General features: G+C 40.3%; 1 protein-coding gene across 8 annotated transcripts in view; it reads left to right on the forward strand.

Moving 5' to 3' along the window:
- The first annotated feature begins 1086 nt into the window (after positions 1-1086).
- Positions 1087-17630, forward strand: part of RNF141 (ring finger protein 141) — a 58549-nt gene continuing 42005 nt past the window's right edge. For 4 of the 8 annotated variants that reach the window (XR_016393820.1, XM_089915168.1, XM_089915165.1 and 1 more), the window contains exon 1: positions 1786-5885. Coding sequence is in view for 4 of the 8 variants with exons in the window: in XM_089915168.1 (XP_089771294.1) it covers positions 5775-5885 (111 nt within the window). In the remaining 4 variants the exon portion in view is untranslated. Of the gene's footprint in view, positions 1194-1785; positions 5886-7078; positions 7223-17630 lie in introns of those variants that run through there. The other 4 variants (XM_089915170.1, XM_089915164.1, XM_089915169.1 and 1 more) reach the window with 4 other exon arrangements.

Below are 17630 nucleotides of genomic sequence, written 5' to 3' on the forward strand. Positions count from 1 at the left end.
GCTCAGGGTTCAGTCAGCTTGGGTTTGAATCTGCCTCTGCTCCTTACTGACTGGTTGACCTCGGAAAACTTGACTTTAAGCTTGTTTCTTCAACTGTAAAATGGGAGTATTAATAATACCTTCCTCATAGGACTGCTGTGCAGATTAAATGAATTAATACCTTTAAAGTACTCAGAACAGGCCTTGGCACATAGTAAATTATCAACAAATATTATCTATTATTAGAGGGCAAGATTAGTTCTCACAAGGTAAATCTACAAGTGACTGGGGAAGGATGAGTGTGGCAACATGTACAAGCATAAGAAGTAGTTTAATTTAGCTGCTAAGCATAAAGGCGATAGTGAGAGGCATACCTGGGTCTAAACCCTTGCTCTGCTGTTTATTGGCTGTGCAACTTTAAGCGAACTATTTAAACAAGAGCAATGCCTATAAAGTGCCTAGTATAGTATTTGGCACACAACAGATGCTTAATATACAGCAATTATCCACTACGGACGTTCTGAAAAGCCATGATCTCGCCAACATGTGTTCATAATAATAATAGTTGCCATTTACTAGGGCTTACCATTTTGGACTCTGTGCTGGTTACTTCCTATATATTCTCTTTTATGCTTCTTAATCTAGCTAGGTGAGCATAATGGGCCCCTTTCATGATAAAGAAACGAGATGCTCTTTGTGTAGCTATAACCAGTGGGAGGTTGGAGGCCTAATAAGTAGTGGCTTGGAATCCAACCCTTGACCAAACCGGGGCTCGCAGTGCCTTTGCCACCCTCTGGGTTCTCGCTCAGGGGATGGGGCCAGGAGAGCCAGCACCCGCCAGGCCGCACCCACTGAGGCCCCACGGAGCCTTAGCCTCGAGGAGCCTGCCAGGCGAGGCCTCTTCCGCCGCCCCTAGGGCACGGCCTCCTCCTAGGCCTCCGCCGCCACACTTCCCTATCGGACGGCCTCCGGGGCCGGGGCCTCGCAGGTCCTCAGGAGAAGCTGAGCTAGCTAGCGGAAGTTCTGGGGAGGAAGGTTGGGCACCGTTTCTAAGCAACGCGCTGGGGCGGGGGTGGTGGTGCACGCCTTGTACGTCACTGAGGTGCGACAGGGTAACGGCCGGAGCCGCCGCCGCCGCCGCCGCCGCCTGCGGGTCTGAGAGGCTGGCTGAGGGTTCGCTGCTGCTGCCGGAAGCGCGATGCCTTGAACCTGGGGTGAGCTCCGTAGCGCTGGTCTGTGGCCGCTTCCCCTGCGCTGCCCCACAGCCCTCGGACAGGGAGGAGAAACGCGGGCCAGGCCTCGACTGCCGCGCCGGGCTTTCGTGGGGAGACAAGCCCCGACCCGCCGCCGCCGTCTCTAGGCCTCGGCTTAGGGTGTGGAGCTGGCTTGGGAGGCCCTTCCGTGGTCATACTGTCTCTAAGCCAGTGGCTTCCAGTGACAGAGCGTGGAAGTGGCTTGTCCCGTTTTGGGCGGGGCGGGGGGGAGTGGTTCAGGGGGATCAGGAGACAGCTTTTCCTCCTCGAGCGCGGATCCTCTTTTGAATGTTGCCGCCAGCGCAGTCAGTCGGCCAGCAGACGTAGCTGTTGGTTCCGAGTGCAGGTGCACTTGAGGCGGGGTGGTGGCGGAAGGGTGGTGGGTGTGTTGAGTTAACGCGCGAGTGAGGCTAGAAACCTGTGCGCGCGCCCCGCCCTGGACACCCCAGTTAGAAACCCTTGCCTGGGTGATGGCTCAGAAATGGCCAAGTCCGTCCACTTAACCCGTCCTCCCGTTCTAAATTAGCTTAGGCAGCTCCCCTTGCCAAAGGCCTGGCCTTGTCGAACCAGCCACCGTGAGACCCGGCAGAGACCAGAAGTTTTCTGGCTACTAATTGTAGTATTCATTCTTGGAAAGGAAACTTTCTGTGTCGCTTTTGAAATGATTTCTTTGTTATTTTTATCGTGTTACAGAATGTGAGTTTACTATTATTGTTCAAATTTATCCCCAGCCCCTTGAAAATTGCAGTGTACGTCCGTGTTCTGACCCTGTCCTATTTCACCGTGCCAGGTGATGCAGTTCTCATCTCTGGCGTATTTCTAAAGCGGCCGTGACACTTCCTATGGCTTATAACTCTTAGATCTTATGCATGAAGTGATTCTTTTCCACCTCCCCCCCTCCCCGCGCGCCCATTCTTCCTGCTATAAAATGAGCTCCATCCGTTCTGAATTTCATCTGGCACATGAGGTGCCCCGGACCAACGATCCTAAATTAGTCGCCTCTATATTGGAAAGCCCTCTAAGAAGTGATGCTTTCTGAATTAAGAACTCAAAAATAGTATGAATATTTCTCCTTTCCTCTGATGCTGCCTGGCTGCAGTTTCTAAATATTTCCCTCCAGGATATGCTTGTGTGTTTCCAAAATGTGTTCTTTGTCATTTGATAGAAGTGAGTTTTATATTTGATGTGTGTTGTCTGATCCTTCTAAGTTCACATTTAAGCACTTGACACACTTCCTTTCCCTTTCTCTTCCCCCAAAGGCAGAGAATGTCCAGAGAAAATTCTTACAAGTCTAGTTAGTGCATTTTCCACATATGAAATGTATTTAGTAAACACCCTGGTGATATCAGAAACCCATGTTTTCAGTCTCCAAGTACTATCCTTTTGTAGTTTTTCTTTGCATAAAATTTTTGTCTGATTAAGGTCTTTGACCCCGGAACAGACATTCTAGACTCTACAGTGGCTCTGACTAGTCTGATAGTTTCACTATGGTCTGTAATAACTGCTGTTACTTTCTTGTCTTGCAGGACAGCTGATAATCTGTTTACAGATCTAGAGTTTGAGTAAACAATGAGTAATAAAATAGGGACCTAGTTTTTAGTACTTAGTTTTTTTCACTGATGCTAAAATGGAGTTCACAGTGAAAATAGTTGATGATTATTTCAACTATAAATATCTCTTCTGTAACTAAAAAAGTTGATACAAGATTTCATGGAGGTCTCAGAGAGGTTTTCTAAATACTGCAGTATTTGTGAGCTAGTCATCTTGTACTTCCAGGCTTTTCATCTTTGCTTTAATCCTTTTATGAATGGATATGGTTTAAATTTTCATGAAGGTTTTTTTTTTCCAGTTACCCATGATGTGATTTTTATAGCTTTACAAAGAATATTTGAACTACAGCAATTCATTTTGTTAGAAAAAGCAGTGATCAAGTGTTATGTTACCACCCACTAGGGAATGTGGCATTTTTGGAATCCTTGATATTCTTAAGAGTTTCAAAATAACAATTATTCTTTATTTAGAAAATCCTTCAAATGTTTTTTTGAAAGCACATTGTTATCCTGCTTGAAAGGACTAAATTATAGGGGCACAATAGTATGAGAGCTGCCAGTTCTTTGAGAAGTCTTGACCAGAGATTTATCTTTTGCTGAATTCTATGCCAGTGGTTTGCAAATTAAGCTCCTGTTCAATACTACTGTTTCATTTTCTAGAGGGAAGTATTTTGCTTATACCAAATAATGAAAATTTCTCAATTTACATAAACATTAATGATACATTTTTACAATTTTATATTTTTTCTTCCATGTATTTTTTTTAACTTCAGCTTCTCTGCAACTAGTAGATGACTGAACAAGTTAACAAAACTCAAAAGAATACTAAGTTAATAATAAAAAACCAGAAACTGTCAGCAATATTTACTGTATCCATTCATAAACATTTATTGTGTGCTTATGTATATGCCAGAAGAGAGAACACAGCTACTACCCTCAAGAAGCTCATAGAGGGGGATGGTCAAGTGACCTAACTGATGATATGTGCTGTGATAGAAGAACGTGCCTAGTCACCAAAGAGGAACATTGAAAAACCTGTGGCAGGTGACAAGAGGGTGGCCTCAGCAGATTGTTTCATGAACATGCATGCACCCTTGATTGTGGTTTTATTGCATGTAGATCACAGAGTCATATTTTTATGCCCATGATGGACGTTGACATTTATCATTTTATGGTATTCAAAATGAATTGTAAATCCTGGGCCCTCTCCACTGAACCAGGTTGAGAACCAATTTTCCTTTTTTTTTTTTGCGGTATGTGGGCCTCTCACTGTTGTGGCCTCTCCCATTGCGGAGTACAGGCTCTGGACGTGCAGGGTCAGCGGCCATGGCTCACGGGCCCAGCCACTCCGCGGCGTGTGGGATCTTCCCGGACCGGGGCACGAACCCATGTCCCCTGCATTGGCAGGCAGACTCTCAACCGCTGCGCCACCAGGGAAGCCCGAGGACCAATTTTCCATGCTCTTTCAGTAGTCTCTAGATAGTGTTCCCTTTTAATCTGAGGAGTTAATAATCAGGTTTCCCAGATACCTGATACCAAGTGGAATTATAAGATAACAAGTTAATATGCTGCCTCAAATTATAAATTTTATTCAAAGTTAGGACACCAGTTCAAAACAATGCAGAAACAAAAGGGACCATTTGCTTTTCTTTGTGGGGGGGAGGTACTGTTTATTGAGGTATAATTGATGTTCAATATTATATGTTTCAGGTGTACAACATAGTGATTTATAATTTTTAAAGGTTGTACTCCATTTATAGTTATTATAAAATATTGGCTATATTCCCTTTGTTGTACAATATATCCTCATAGCTTACCTATTTTATACGCAATAGTTTGTATATCTTAATGCCCTATCCCTATCTTGCCCCTGCCCTTTTCCCCCTCCCCACTGGTAACCACCAATTTGATCTCTGTTATATCTGTGAGTCTATTTCTTTTTTGTTATATTCACTAGTTTATTTTTTTAGATTCCATGTATTAGTGATGCATATGGTGTTTGTTTTTCTCTGTCTGACTTACTTGATTACTTCAATTTCAGGTGTACAGCAAAGTGAATCAGTTATACATATACATATATCCACTCTTTCTTAGATTCTTTTCCCATACAGGCCATTACAGTGTACTGAGTAGTGTTCCCTGTGCTGTACAGTAGGCCAATATTAACTATTTTATATATAGTAGTGTGTATATGTCAATCCCAATCTCCCAATTTATCCCTCTCCCCCTTTTCCCCTTGGTAACCATAAGTTTGTTTCCTACATCTGTGACTCTATTTCTATTTTGTAAATAAGTTCATTTGTACCATTTTTTTAGATTTCACATATCAGTGATATCATATGATATTTGTCTTTCTCTGTCTGACTTAATTCAGTCAGTATGACAAAATCTAGGTCCATCCATGTTGCAGCAAATGGCATTATATTTCGTTCTTTTTATGGCTGAGTAATATTCCATTGTATATATGTACCACATTTTCTTTATCCATTCATCCATTGATGGAGATTTAGGTTGCTTCCATGTCCTGGCTATTGTAAATAGCACTGCAATGGATATTGGGGTGCATGTATGTTTTCAAATTATGGTTTTCTCTGCATATATGCCCAGGAGTGGGATTGTTGGATCATATGGTAGCTCTATTTTTAGTTTTTTAAGGAACCTTTATTTTGTTATCCATAGTGACTGTACCAATTTACATTCCCACCAAGAGTGTAGGAGGGTTTCCTTTTCTCCACACCCTCTCCTGCATTTATTGTTTGTAGATTTTTTGATGATGGCCATTCTGACCGGTGTGAGGTGTAGGTTTGATTTGCATTTTTCTAATAATTAGCGATGTTGAGCATCTTTTCTTGTGCTTGTTTGGCCATCTGTATGTCTTCTTTGGAGAAATGTCTGTTTAGGTCTAAACATTTTTTTTTTTTTTTTGCGGTACGTGGGCCTCTCCCGTTGCAGAGCAGAGGCTCCGGACACTCAGGCTCAGCGGCCATGGCTCATGGGCCTAGCCGCTCCGCAGCATGTGGGATCTTCCCGGACCAGGGCACGAACCCATGTCCCCTGCATCAGCAGGCAGACTCTCAACCACTGCGCCACCAGGGGAGCCCAGGTCTGCACATTTTTTGATTGGGTTGTTTGTTTTTTGAAATAGAGCTACATGAACTGTTTGTATATTTTGGAGATTAATCCCTTGTCAGTTGCTTCCTTTGCAAATGTTTTCTCCCATTCTGTGGGTTGTCTTTTTGCTTTTATGGTTTCCTTTGTTGTGCAAAACCTTTTAAGTTTAATTAGGTCCCGTTTATTTATTTTTGTTTTTCTTTTCATTACTCTAGGAGGTGGATCAAAAAAGATCTTGCTGTGATTTACATCAAAGAGTGTTTTGCCTATGTTTTCCTCTACGAGTTTTATAGTGTCTGGCCTTACATTTAGGTCTTTAATCCATTTTGAGTTTATTTTTGTGCATGGTGTTAGAGAATGTTCTAATTTCATTCTTTTACATGTAGCTGTCCAGTTTTCCCAGCACCATTTATTGAAGAGACTGTCTTTTCTCCATTGTATATTCTTGCCTCCTTTGTTGTAGATTAATTGACCATAGGTGCATGGGTTTATCTCTGGGTTTTCTATCCTGTTCCATTGATCTATATTTCTGTTTTTGCACCAGTACCATACTGTGTTGATTACTGTAGCTTTGTAGTTTAGTCTGAAGTCAGGGAGCCTGATTCCTCCAACTCCGTTTTTCTTTCTCAAGATTGTTTTCACTATTCGGGGTCTTTGTGTTCCCATACAAATTAAAAAATTTTTTTGTTCTAGTTTTGTGAAAAATGCCATTGGTAATTTGATAGGAATTGCATTGACTCTATAGATTGCCTTTGGTAGTATAGTCATTTTGACACTATTGATTCTTCCAATCCAAGAACATGGTATATCTTTCCATCTGTGTCATCTTCGGTTCCTTTCATGAGCATCTTATGGTTTTCAGAGTACAGGTCTTTTGCCTCCTTAGGTAGGTTTATTCCTACGTATTTTATTCTTTTTGATGCAATGGTAAATGGAATTGTTCCCTTAGTTTCTCTTTCTGATCTTTTGCTGTTAGTGCATAGGAATGCAAGAGATTTCTGTGTATTAATTTTGTATCCTGAAACTTTACCAAATTCATTGATGAGCTCTAGTAGTTTTCTAGTAGCATCTGTAGGATTTTTCTATGTATAGTATCTTGTCATCTTCAAACAGTGACAGTTTTACTTCTTCTTTTCTAATTTGGATTCCTTTTATTTCTTTTTCTTCTCTGATTGCCATGGCTAGGACTTCCAAAACTACGTTGAATGAAAGTGATGACAGTGGACATCCTTGTCTTGTTCCTGATCTTAGAGGGAATGCTTTCGGCCTTTCACCATTGAGAAAGATGTTAGCTGTGGGTTTGTCATATATGGCCTTTATTATGTTGAGGTAAGTTCCCTCTATGCCCACTTGCTGGAGAGTTTTTATCATAAATGGGTGTTGAATTTTGTCAGAAGTTTTTTCTGCATCTATTGAGACGATCATATGGGTTTTATTCTTCAGTTTGTTAGTGTGGTGTATCACTGACTGATTTGTGGATATTGAAGAATCCTTGCATCCCTGGGATAAATCCCACTTGATAATGGTGTATTATCCTTTTAATGTATTGTTGTATTCGAATTGCTAGTATTTTGTTGAGGATTTTTGTGTCTATGTTCATCAATGATATTGGCCTGTAATTTTCTTTTTTTGTGGTATCTTTGTCTGATTTTGGTATCAGGATGATTGTGGCCTCTTAGAATGAACTTGGGAATGTTCCTTCCTCTGCAATTTTTAGGAAGAGTTTCAGGAGGATAGGTGTTAACTCTTCTCTAAATGTTTAATAGAATTTGCCTGTGAAGCCATCTGGTCCTGGACTTTTCTTCATTGGAAGTTTTTAAATTACTGTTTCATTTTCAGTACTTGTGAGTGGTTTGTTCATATTTTCTGTTTCTTTCTGGTTCAGTCTTAGAAGGTTGTACCTTTCTAAGAATTTGTCCATTTCTTCTAGGTTGTCCATTTTATTGGCATGTAGTTGTTTGTAATAGTCTCTTATGATCCTTTGTATTTCTGTGGTGTCAGTTGTAACTTCTATTTCATTTCTAATTTTATTGTTTTAAACCCTCTCCCTTTTTTTCTTGATGAGCCTGGCTAAAGGATTATCAATTTTGTTTATCCTTTCAAAGAACCAGCTTTTAGGCTCATTGATTTTTTTCTGTTTTCTTCATCTATTTCATTTATTTCTGCTCTGATCTTTATGATTTCTTTCCTTCTACTAACTTTGGGTTTTGTTTGTTCTTCTTTCTCTGGTTGCTTTAAGTGTAAGGTTAGGTTGTTTATTTGAGATTTTTCTTGTTTTCTGAGGTAAGATTATATTCCTATAAACGTCCCTCTTAGAACTGCTTTTGCTGTGTCCCATAGGTTTTGGATCTTTGTCTTTCGTTGCAATTGTCTCTAGGTATTTTTTTGATTTCCTCTTCGATTTCTTCAGTGATCCACTGGTCGTTTAGGAACATATTGTTTAGCCTCCACATATTTGTGTTTTTTCCTGTAGTTGATTTCCAACCTCATAGTGTTGTGGTCAGAAAAGATGCTTGATATGATTTCAGTTTTCTTAAATTTGCTGAGGCTTGATGTGTGGCCCAAGAGGTGATCTATCCTGGAGAATGTTTCATGTGCACTTGAGAAGAAATTGTATTCTGCTGCTTTCAGATGGAAGTATATATTTATATATATTTATGCTGCTTTTGGATGGAAATATATATTTATATATATTATATAAATATAAATTAAGTCCATCTGATCCAATGTGTCATTTAAGGCCTGTGTTTCCTTATTGATTTTCTGTCTGGATCACCTGTCCATCGATGAAAGTGGTTTGTTAAAGTCCCCCACTATTATTGTGTTACTGTCAGTTTCTCCTTTTATGGTTCTTGGCATTTGCCTTATATATTGAGGCGCTCCTATGTTGGGTGCATATATATTTACGATTGTTATATCTTCTTGGATTGATCCCTTGATCACTATATAATGTCCTTCTTTGTCTCTTGTAACAGTCTTTATTTTAAAGTCTATTTTGTCTGATATGAGTATTGCTACTCCAGCTTTCCTTTGATTTCCATTTGCATAGGATACCTTTTTCCAATTCCCTCACTTTCAGTCTGTATGCGTCCCTAGATCTGAAATGGGTCTCTTATAGACAGCATACATACGGGTCTTGTTTTAGTATCCATGCAGCCAGTCTATGTCTTTTGGTTGGTGTATTTAATCCATTTACATTTAGGGTAATTATTGATATGTATGTTCTTAATGCCATTTTGTTAATTGTTTTGGATTTGTTTTTGTAGGTCTTTTTTCTTCCTTCTCTTTTGTTCTCTTGTCTTGTGATTTGGTAACTATCTTTAGTGTTGTGTCTGGATAGCTTTCTCTTTTTTGTGTATGTATCTACTGTAGATTTTTGGTTTGCAGTTCCCGTGAGGTTTTGATATAGCAGTCTATATATATATGATTGTTTAAGTTTCTGGTCTCTTAATTTCTAATGCATTTCCAATATCCTGCATTTGTACTCTCCTCTTCTCACAGTTGCTGGCTTTGATATCATATTTGTGTGTGGATGATTTCCTACCTTTACTTTATATTTGCCTTTACCAGTGAGCTTTCCCATTTGTAATTTTCTTGTTTCTAGTTGTGGCCTTTGCCTAGAGAAGCTCCTTTAGGATTGTTGTAAAGCTGGTTTGGTGGTGCTGAATTCGCTTAGGTTTTGCTTCTCTGTAAAGCTTTTGATTTCTCCATCAAATCTGAATGAGGAGCTTGCTGGGTAGACTATTCTTGGTTGTAGGTTTTTCCTTTTCATCATTTTAAATATATCATGCCACTCCCTTCTGGCCTGCAGAGTTTCCGCTGAAAAATCAACTGATAACCTTATGGGGATTCCCTTGTATGTTATTTGTTGCTTTTCCCTTGTTGCTTTTAATATTTCTTCTTTGTCTTTAATTTTGTCAGTTTGATTAATATATGTCTTGGTGTGTTCCTCCTTGGGTTTATCTTATATGGGACTTTCTGCACTTCCTGGACTTGAGTGAGTGTTTCCCTTCTCATTTTAGGGAAGTTTCCAGCTATAATCTCTTCAAATATTTTCTCAGGCTCTTTCTGTCTCTCTTCTCCTTCTGGGACCCCTAAAATGCGAATGTTGGTGCGTTTAATGTTGTCCCAGAGGTCTCTGAGACTGTCCTCATTTCTTTTCATTGGTTTTTCTTTATTCTGTTCTGCAGCAGTGATTTCCACGACTGTCTTCCAGCTTACTTCTTTGTTCTTCTGCCTCATTTATTCTGCTGTTGATTCCTTCTAGTGTGTTTTTCATTTCAGTTATTGTATTGTTCATCTCTGTTTGTTTGTTCTTTAAATCTTCTAGCTCTTTGTTAAACATTTCTTGTATCTTCTCGATCAGTGCCTCCATTCTTTTTCTCAGATCTTGGATATCTTTACTATCATTACTCTAAATTATTTTTCAGGTAGATTGTCTATCTCCACTTCACTTAGTTATTCTTTTGGGTTTTCATCTTGTTCCTTTGTCTGGAGCATATTTCTCTGTCTTCTCATTTTGTGAAACTTTCTGTGTGGATGGACTCCTTTCCACAGGCTGCAGGATCATAGCTCCTCTTGCTTCTGGTGTCTGGCCCCTGGTGTGTGAGGTTGGTCCTGAGACTTGTTCAGGCTTCCTGGTGGGAGGGACTGGTGCCTGCCCACTGGTGGGTGGAGCTGGGTCTTGTCCCTCTGGTGGGCAGGGCCATGTCAAGGGGTGTGTTTAGGGGTGGCTGTGACCTCAGTACAGCTTTAGGCAGCCTGTCTGCTGATGGGTGGGGCTGTGTTCCTGTCTTGCTGGTTGTTTAGCCTGAGGCGTCCAGCACTGGAGCCTGTAGGCTGTTTTGTAGGGCTAGGTCTTTGTGCCAAAATGGGGGCCTCCAGGAGAGCTCACGATTATCAGTATTCCCTGGGGCTTCTGCCACCAGTGACCTTACCCCCACAGTGAGCCACATACAACCCCTGCCTCCACAGGAGACCCTCCAAACCCACAGGTAGGTCTAGCCCACGCTCCTATGAAGTCACTTCTTTGTGCTGGGTCCCAGTACACATGAAATCTTGTGTGTGCCCTCAAGAGTGGAGTCTCTGTTTCCCTCAGTCCTGTGGAGCTCCTACACTCAAGGCCCACTGGCCTTCTAAGCCAAATGCTCTGGGGGCTCCAATTCCAGACCCTCAGGCTGGGGAGCCTGACATGGGGCCCAGAACTCTCACTCCTGTGGGAGAATCTCTGTAATACAATTATTTTCCAGTTTGTGGGTCACCCATCCGACTGGTATGGGATTTGATTATATTGCAGAAGTGCCCCTCATACCACCTAGTTGTGGCTTTTCTTTGTCTTTGGATGTAAAATATCTTTTTTTGTAGGTTTCAGTCTTTTTTGTCCATGGTTGTTCAGCAGTTAGTTGTGATTTGGGTGTTTTCACGTGAGGAGGTGAGCTCAAGTCCTTCTACTCTGCCATCTTGTCGGGAATCGAGAGGTTGCTTTTGGTTTGGATGCTTGCTGCCTCTTTCCTCAGTGTGTGTTAGCTGTAATTCCTTTGATATGAGGTGTGTAGGTGCAGCAGGCCATGCGCACACCTGATACAGCGGGGACAGCAATTGACTTTTCCTCCCGTGTATCCCACGACACTCCCTGGACAGCAGGGGCAGTGCTTGACACCTGCTCGCTGCCTGTGCACACTCCCCAGATGATGGGGGTAGCTATTGCCGCCTGCTCACAGGTTTCCCAACAGTAGCGATGGCCCACGCCCCCCCGGGACAGTGGGGGCAACACTTGGCGCCCATTCATGGGTCTTGCAGCGCCGGCCCTCGCCCTCCCAGGACAGCAGGGACAGCAACTGGATCCTGCTCGCAGGTCTCTTAGTGGTGGCGGCTACCTGTGCCCACCTCTGGAGCCCATAATGACAGTGGCAGTGGCCTCTGCCTGTCTCTGGAACCCACAGTGGCAGTGGAAGCTCACACCTGCCCCCAGAGCTTGTGTAGGTGGTGTCCTGTTGCCTGAGACCATGCGTGCAGGGAAGGAAGCTCCTATAGTGGTCCCACCCCTCTCCTTGCACACCCCCCAGCAGTGGCGCCTTGCCTCTCTGGTTGGCCCAGGCTTCCTCTGAGCACAACCTCAGTTGCCACACTCTAGCCTCTTCAGGCTGTCTCCACACAGCCAACCCTGGTCCTTTCCCTGGGTCTGACCTCCGAAACCTGAGCTTCAGCACCCAGCCTCCGCCCACACCAGTGGACAAGCGTCTCAGCCTGGGGAGTACAAGGTGACGGTACCAACGTCTGTTCAGGCCACTCTCCATTTTGCCTTCCACAATCCGGTTTCTGCACTCTGCTCAAGGCTCCAAAGCTCCCTTTCCATCCAGGCTGATCTCCCTGCCAGTGAGGGGACTTCCCAGGGTGCGGGAACCTTACCTCCTTCACAGCTCCCTCCCTAGGGTGTAGGTCCCATCCCAATTCTTTTCTCTCTCTTTTCTTCTTCTTTTATCCTTCCTGGTTACATGGAGGTTTTCTTGCCCTTTAGGAAGTCTGAGGTCTTCAGCCAGTGTTTGGTAGATGTTTTGTGCAAGTCGTTCCACTTGTAGATGTGTTTTCGACGTATTTGTAGGAAGAGGTGAACTCCACGTCTTACTCATCCACCATCTTGATTCCTCTCCCTCATGTAGTTTTGATTTGCATTTCTCTAATAATTAGTGATGCTGAGCATTTTTTCATGTGCCTATTGGCCATTTGTATGTCTTCTTTGGAGAAGTGTCTATTTAGGTCTTCTGACCATTTTTTGATTGGGTTTTTTAAAATTATTATTATTGAGTTGTATGAGTTGTTTGTGTATTTTGGAAATTAAGCCCTTGTCAGTTGCATCGTTTGCAAATATTTTCTCCCAGTCCGTAGGTTGTCTTTTTGTTTTGTTTATGGTTTCCTTTGCCTTGCAAAAGCTTATAATTTTGATTAGGTCCCATTTGTTTATTTTTGGTTTTATTTCTATTGCCTTGGGAGACTGACCTAAGAAAACATTACTACAGTTTATGTCAGAGAATGTTTTGCCTATGGTCTCTTCTAGGAGTTTTATGGTGTCATGTCTTATATTTAAGTCTTTAAGCCATCTTGAGTTTATTTTTGTATATGGTGTGAGGGAGTGTTCTAACTTCATTGATTTACATGTGGCTGTCCTGCTTTCCCACCACCACTTACTGAAGAGACTGTCTTTTCTCCGTTGTATGTTCTTGCCTCTTTTTTCAAAGTTTAATTTACTGTAGGTGTGTGGATTTATTTCTAGGCTCTCTATTCTGTTCCATTGATCCATATGTCTGTTTTTGTGCCAATACCACACTGTTTTGATTACTGTTGCTTTGTAGTTTTGTCTGAGTCTGGGAGGGTTATGCCTCCATCTTTGTTCTTTCTCCTCAGAATTGCTTTGGCAATTCTGGGTCTTTTATGGCTCCATATAAATTTTAGGATTATTTGTTTTAGTTCTGTGAAAAATGTCATGGGTAATTTGATAGGGATTGCATTAAATCTGTAGATTGCTTTGGGTAGTATGGTCGTTTTAACAATATTAATTCTTCCAATCCAAGAACATAGAATATGTTTACATTTATTTGAATCAGTTTCCTTTATCAGTGCTTTATAGTTCTCAGCATATAAGTTTTTCACCTCCTTGGTTGGGTTTATTCCTAAGTATTTTTTCGGGGGGGGGGAGGGGGTGCAATTTTAAAAGAGATTTTTTTTTTTACTTTCCCTTTCTGGTATTTCATTGTTAGTGTAAAGAAATGCAACAGATTTCTGTGTGTTAATCTTGTATCCTGATACCTTGTTGAATTTATTTACCAGTACTAGTAGTTTTTGTGTGGAGTCTTTAGGGTTTTCTATATATATTATCATGTCATCTGCATATAATTACAATTTTACCTCTTAAAAGGGTCCATTTTGTAACTCAATAAACAAACAACTAAATCTCTTTAATATCTGTTTGGTGGGCATATTGATTAAATTATCATTAATATTTTACATGAAATCTTAAGACCATATATTTCAAAAGTTTAATTTTTCTTTGTTAAGAATTGTAGGTATAATTTAAAGTTTTCGTTGATTAGAATATTTTATTGCATTTTTATTAAATCAGTACAGGAATGCTAGAGGGAATTTAAGTTTCACTTTGGGAGCGAAATATTAGGTTAGAGGTTGCCTTCTCCACTTCTCATTAAAGCAAAAATTTTCTCTAAAACACTAATTAGATGAACTTCTTATTTTTGCTTAAACACCTCCACCTTTCCAGTGAATGCAAGCTCACATGCTTTGCAAGACAGCCCTTAACCCTTCTGGATAATTATGGATGATAGGAAATTCTTATATTGACCTGAAATCAGCCTAATTTATACTGGCCATTCTGGTCTCTGTAATTATATAAAGTAAATATTACTTCCTCTTCTACATGAAAGCTCTTCAGGTGTTTGAACAAACCTATCACCATGCTCCATGTTGTTACTGAACTATGATTATCTAGAATAAATTGCTTTGTTTCCTCTTCTAGATCCATAACATCTTGCGTGCTTTCCCAAATATATTCAAATGATTAGTGCCCTTTAAAAGTGTCACTGCTTAGAGCTGATTAGAGAACTCTGGTGTGTTGGAACCATTACAGAGCACAGTGGAACTAGGCTCTTGCTCTGGACATCTGCTTCTAGCAAGAGTTTAGGATTATTTTAGCATCTTTCTTATCGCTATTTACTGTTTACTTATTTTGACTGGAACCCTCAGAGCTTTTATATTTTATTTGCTTTTAAACATAACTTACCTATGTGCTTTATGTGCCTTTCAAAACATATTCAGGATTTAACTTTTAGTCATATTTGACATAAAAATTTATTCTATTTCAGAAAATCAGTATCCATTTTCAGTCTTGATTCTGGTATTCTGTGGACATTATTCATTCATTCCAGTTACAGTCATCCCCAGATTGGGCAGGCATGCAGTCTTGTCTTTGTGTCATAAACAAAAATGGTAAACATCCCATCTCTTGGTGCCAATCTCCCTCTCCTTCTGCCTGGGCTTTAGTCACTCTGGCTTTTTTTTTTTTTTTAACCTCAAAGTCACCATACTCCTTCCTGTTTAGGCGCTTTCTATAACCTCTGCCTGGAATGTCCTCCCCTTGCCATGCCTCTATCCCTCTCTTCTCTGGCGAACTCTGACCGATAGCAAATCAAATGTTTGCCCAAGGACTTCTTCCCTGTCACAAGACAGGTCAAGTCCCCCTTTTATAGGCTTTCAGTACCCTATACTTGTTTGGCTTAGCACTTATTATTTTGAAATTATGTATTTATTGGTGTGATTGTTGTCTCTTCCCCACTGAATCAGATGCTCCATGGTGGCAAGAGCCCTGTTTCCTACACTCACTGTTGTATCCCCAGAACACAGCACAGTGCCAGGCATATGGTGCTTGTTGAATTTAATTTTTTAAAAGGCCATGTAACAGTGGCTCCCTAACACCAGTGTACAGCCTTTGGCTCCTGATGATTTTTTCACACATCTGGATTAGAAGAAAAATAAGGACCATAGTGTTACTGTATGTAGTATATGTCAGTGTGAAATTACTGCCTTCTTGGGAAGGACTTTTATTCTAGTATTATATCCTTCTATTTCCTAGGTTATAAGTTATTCTTTAAATTTTTGTTAAGTTTTAGGGATTTTTTCATTTATTTTTGGAAACTATCCTTACTTAGAATAGAAATAAATGTGCAACACCATGGTGCTTTGAGACTTTATTAGACTATGAAATCCAGAAATTACTAATGTTGAGTACTCTAGAGACCTCCTCTAAGCTAAAATCTTTGTTTCTTTTTGAATACGATTGCTGTGAATCCATTTGGCTATATTTAAAGTATATAATTTTGCCTTCAGAGATGTTTTCTTAGTGGCCTGGATCTTCCTCAACAACTTCCTTTCATTTATCTCTGTAATTCATATTTATCATTGCCAAGTAGGCTCAGATTCAAAACAGTAATTGTTGAGTTTTTCTCTTTAGAACAGTTGTACTTTTCCTATATTTAATGTGACTAAAAGAATAAACCTCAAATATAACACATTAAATTTGAATACAAAGCAAAATTTGCATATTTATGGTTACTGAGAACTCTTATTATAAATGATTTTATATTTTAAAGTTGTATATTTTCTATTTTAGAGTTATAACTTTTCATTTTTTTGATTAAATGATAAAGCAGGTTTCCTGACAAAATTTTTACTATAAATTGTTACTGTTTCACCTGCTTTATATGATATGAGTGTTAATTCAGGTGAAGTAAAATGATAGTCTTTGACGTGTAAATAAAATGAAATTTCTTGTAGGAGGGGGGAGGATCAGATTCTTTTTAATTTTAATGCTTTTTTCTTTTTCTAACTTTATTTTTTTTTAAGTCTAATATTAGCTTTGTGGCTTTATTAATTTAACCTCTCTGTGCTTGTTTCCTTAGCTATCTTGTTTCTTCATCTGTGAAATGGTTATCATGAGGATTTAAATGACTAAATTCATGAATACATATAAAGTACTTAGAAGATTGTGTTACACAGTAGAAGTGGTGAACGAATATTAGTTGATTTTACTATTATTAGTAGTGGTATTCGTATTGAATTGGGATTTCCTTATTCAGCTGTAGAATATATCAGGATACATAAATACTAAAAATTTATCTTATTTTCTATTTTAACCATATCTCCGTGCTTAATATTTTGATAAATCATTATTTACCAAAGGAGAAAAAACTGTCTAGAATAAACACATCCAACTCTTCTCTAGCCACAATACATAGAATTATATCCTTCAAGACTTTAGAGTGATTATTAAATAAATGTTTTGTGATTAAATTTTAAGTCAACTCAGTAACTTATTGATCTACATTGATAGTAGATTATTAAAGTAGTGATCCAGCCTTTTAACTAAAATATCACCTTCATATTTAGAAAACAAGTTATATAAATTCGAAATTAAAAATACCTAGAGGAGGGACTTCCCTGGTGGCACCTTGGTTAAGAATCCGCCTGCTAGTGCGGGGGACATGGGTTCAAGCCCTCGCCTGGGAAGATCCCACATGCCCTGGAGCACCTAAGCCCGTGTGCCACAGCTCTTGAACCTGCGCTCTAGAGCTCATGAGCCACAACTACTGAGCCTGCGTGCCACGACTGCTGAAGCCCGCGTGCCTAGAACCCGTGCTCCACAACAAGAGAAGCCACCGCAATGAGAAACCCATGCACTGCAACGAAGAGTAGCCCCCGCTTGCCGCAACTAGAGACAGCCTGCATGCAGCAACAAAGACCCAATGCAGCCAAAAATAATTAATTAATTAATTAAACAATAAATACCGGGCTTCCCTGGTGGCGCAGTGGTTGAGTGTCCACCTGCTGATGCAGGGGACACGGGTTCGTGCCCTGGTCCGGGAAGATCCCACATGCTGCGGAGCGGCTAGGCCCGTGAGCCATGGCCACTGAGCCTGCGTGTCCGGAAACTGTGCTCCGCAATGGGAGAGGCCACAACAGTGAGAGGCCCGCGTACCGCAAAATAAATAAATAAATAAATAAATACCTAGAGGAGTTAAAAAGCAAAAGCACTTTTTTTTCTAAGCAGAAAATGTAACATAGTTGAATTAGCTAAAAAGTCTGTTTAATTTACATATATTTTACAATTAAAATTAAGTTGTACATTTATAAATAAAGTAATTCTACAATAAATTTTTTAGCTGATCTATATCAT

This window comes from Delphinapterus leucas, chromosome 7, assembly GCF_059928025.1.
Source record: "Delphinapterus leucas isolate spDelLeu-1000000601 "Yukka" chromosome 7, BTC_Dleu_Yukka2, whole genome shotgun sequence".
NCBI classification, from domain to species: domain Eukaryota; kingdom Metazoa; phylum Chordata; class Mammalia; order Artiodactyla; family Monodontidae; genus Delphinapterus; species Delphinapterus leucas.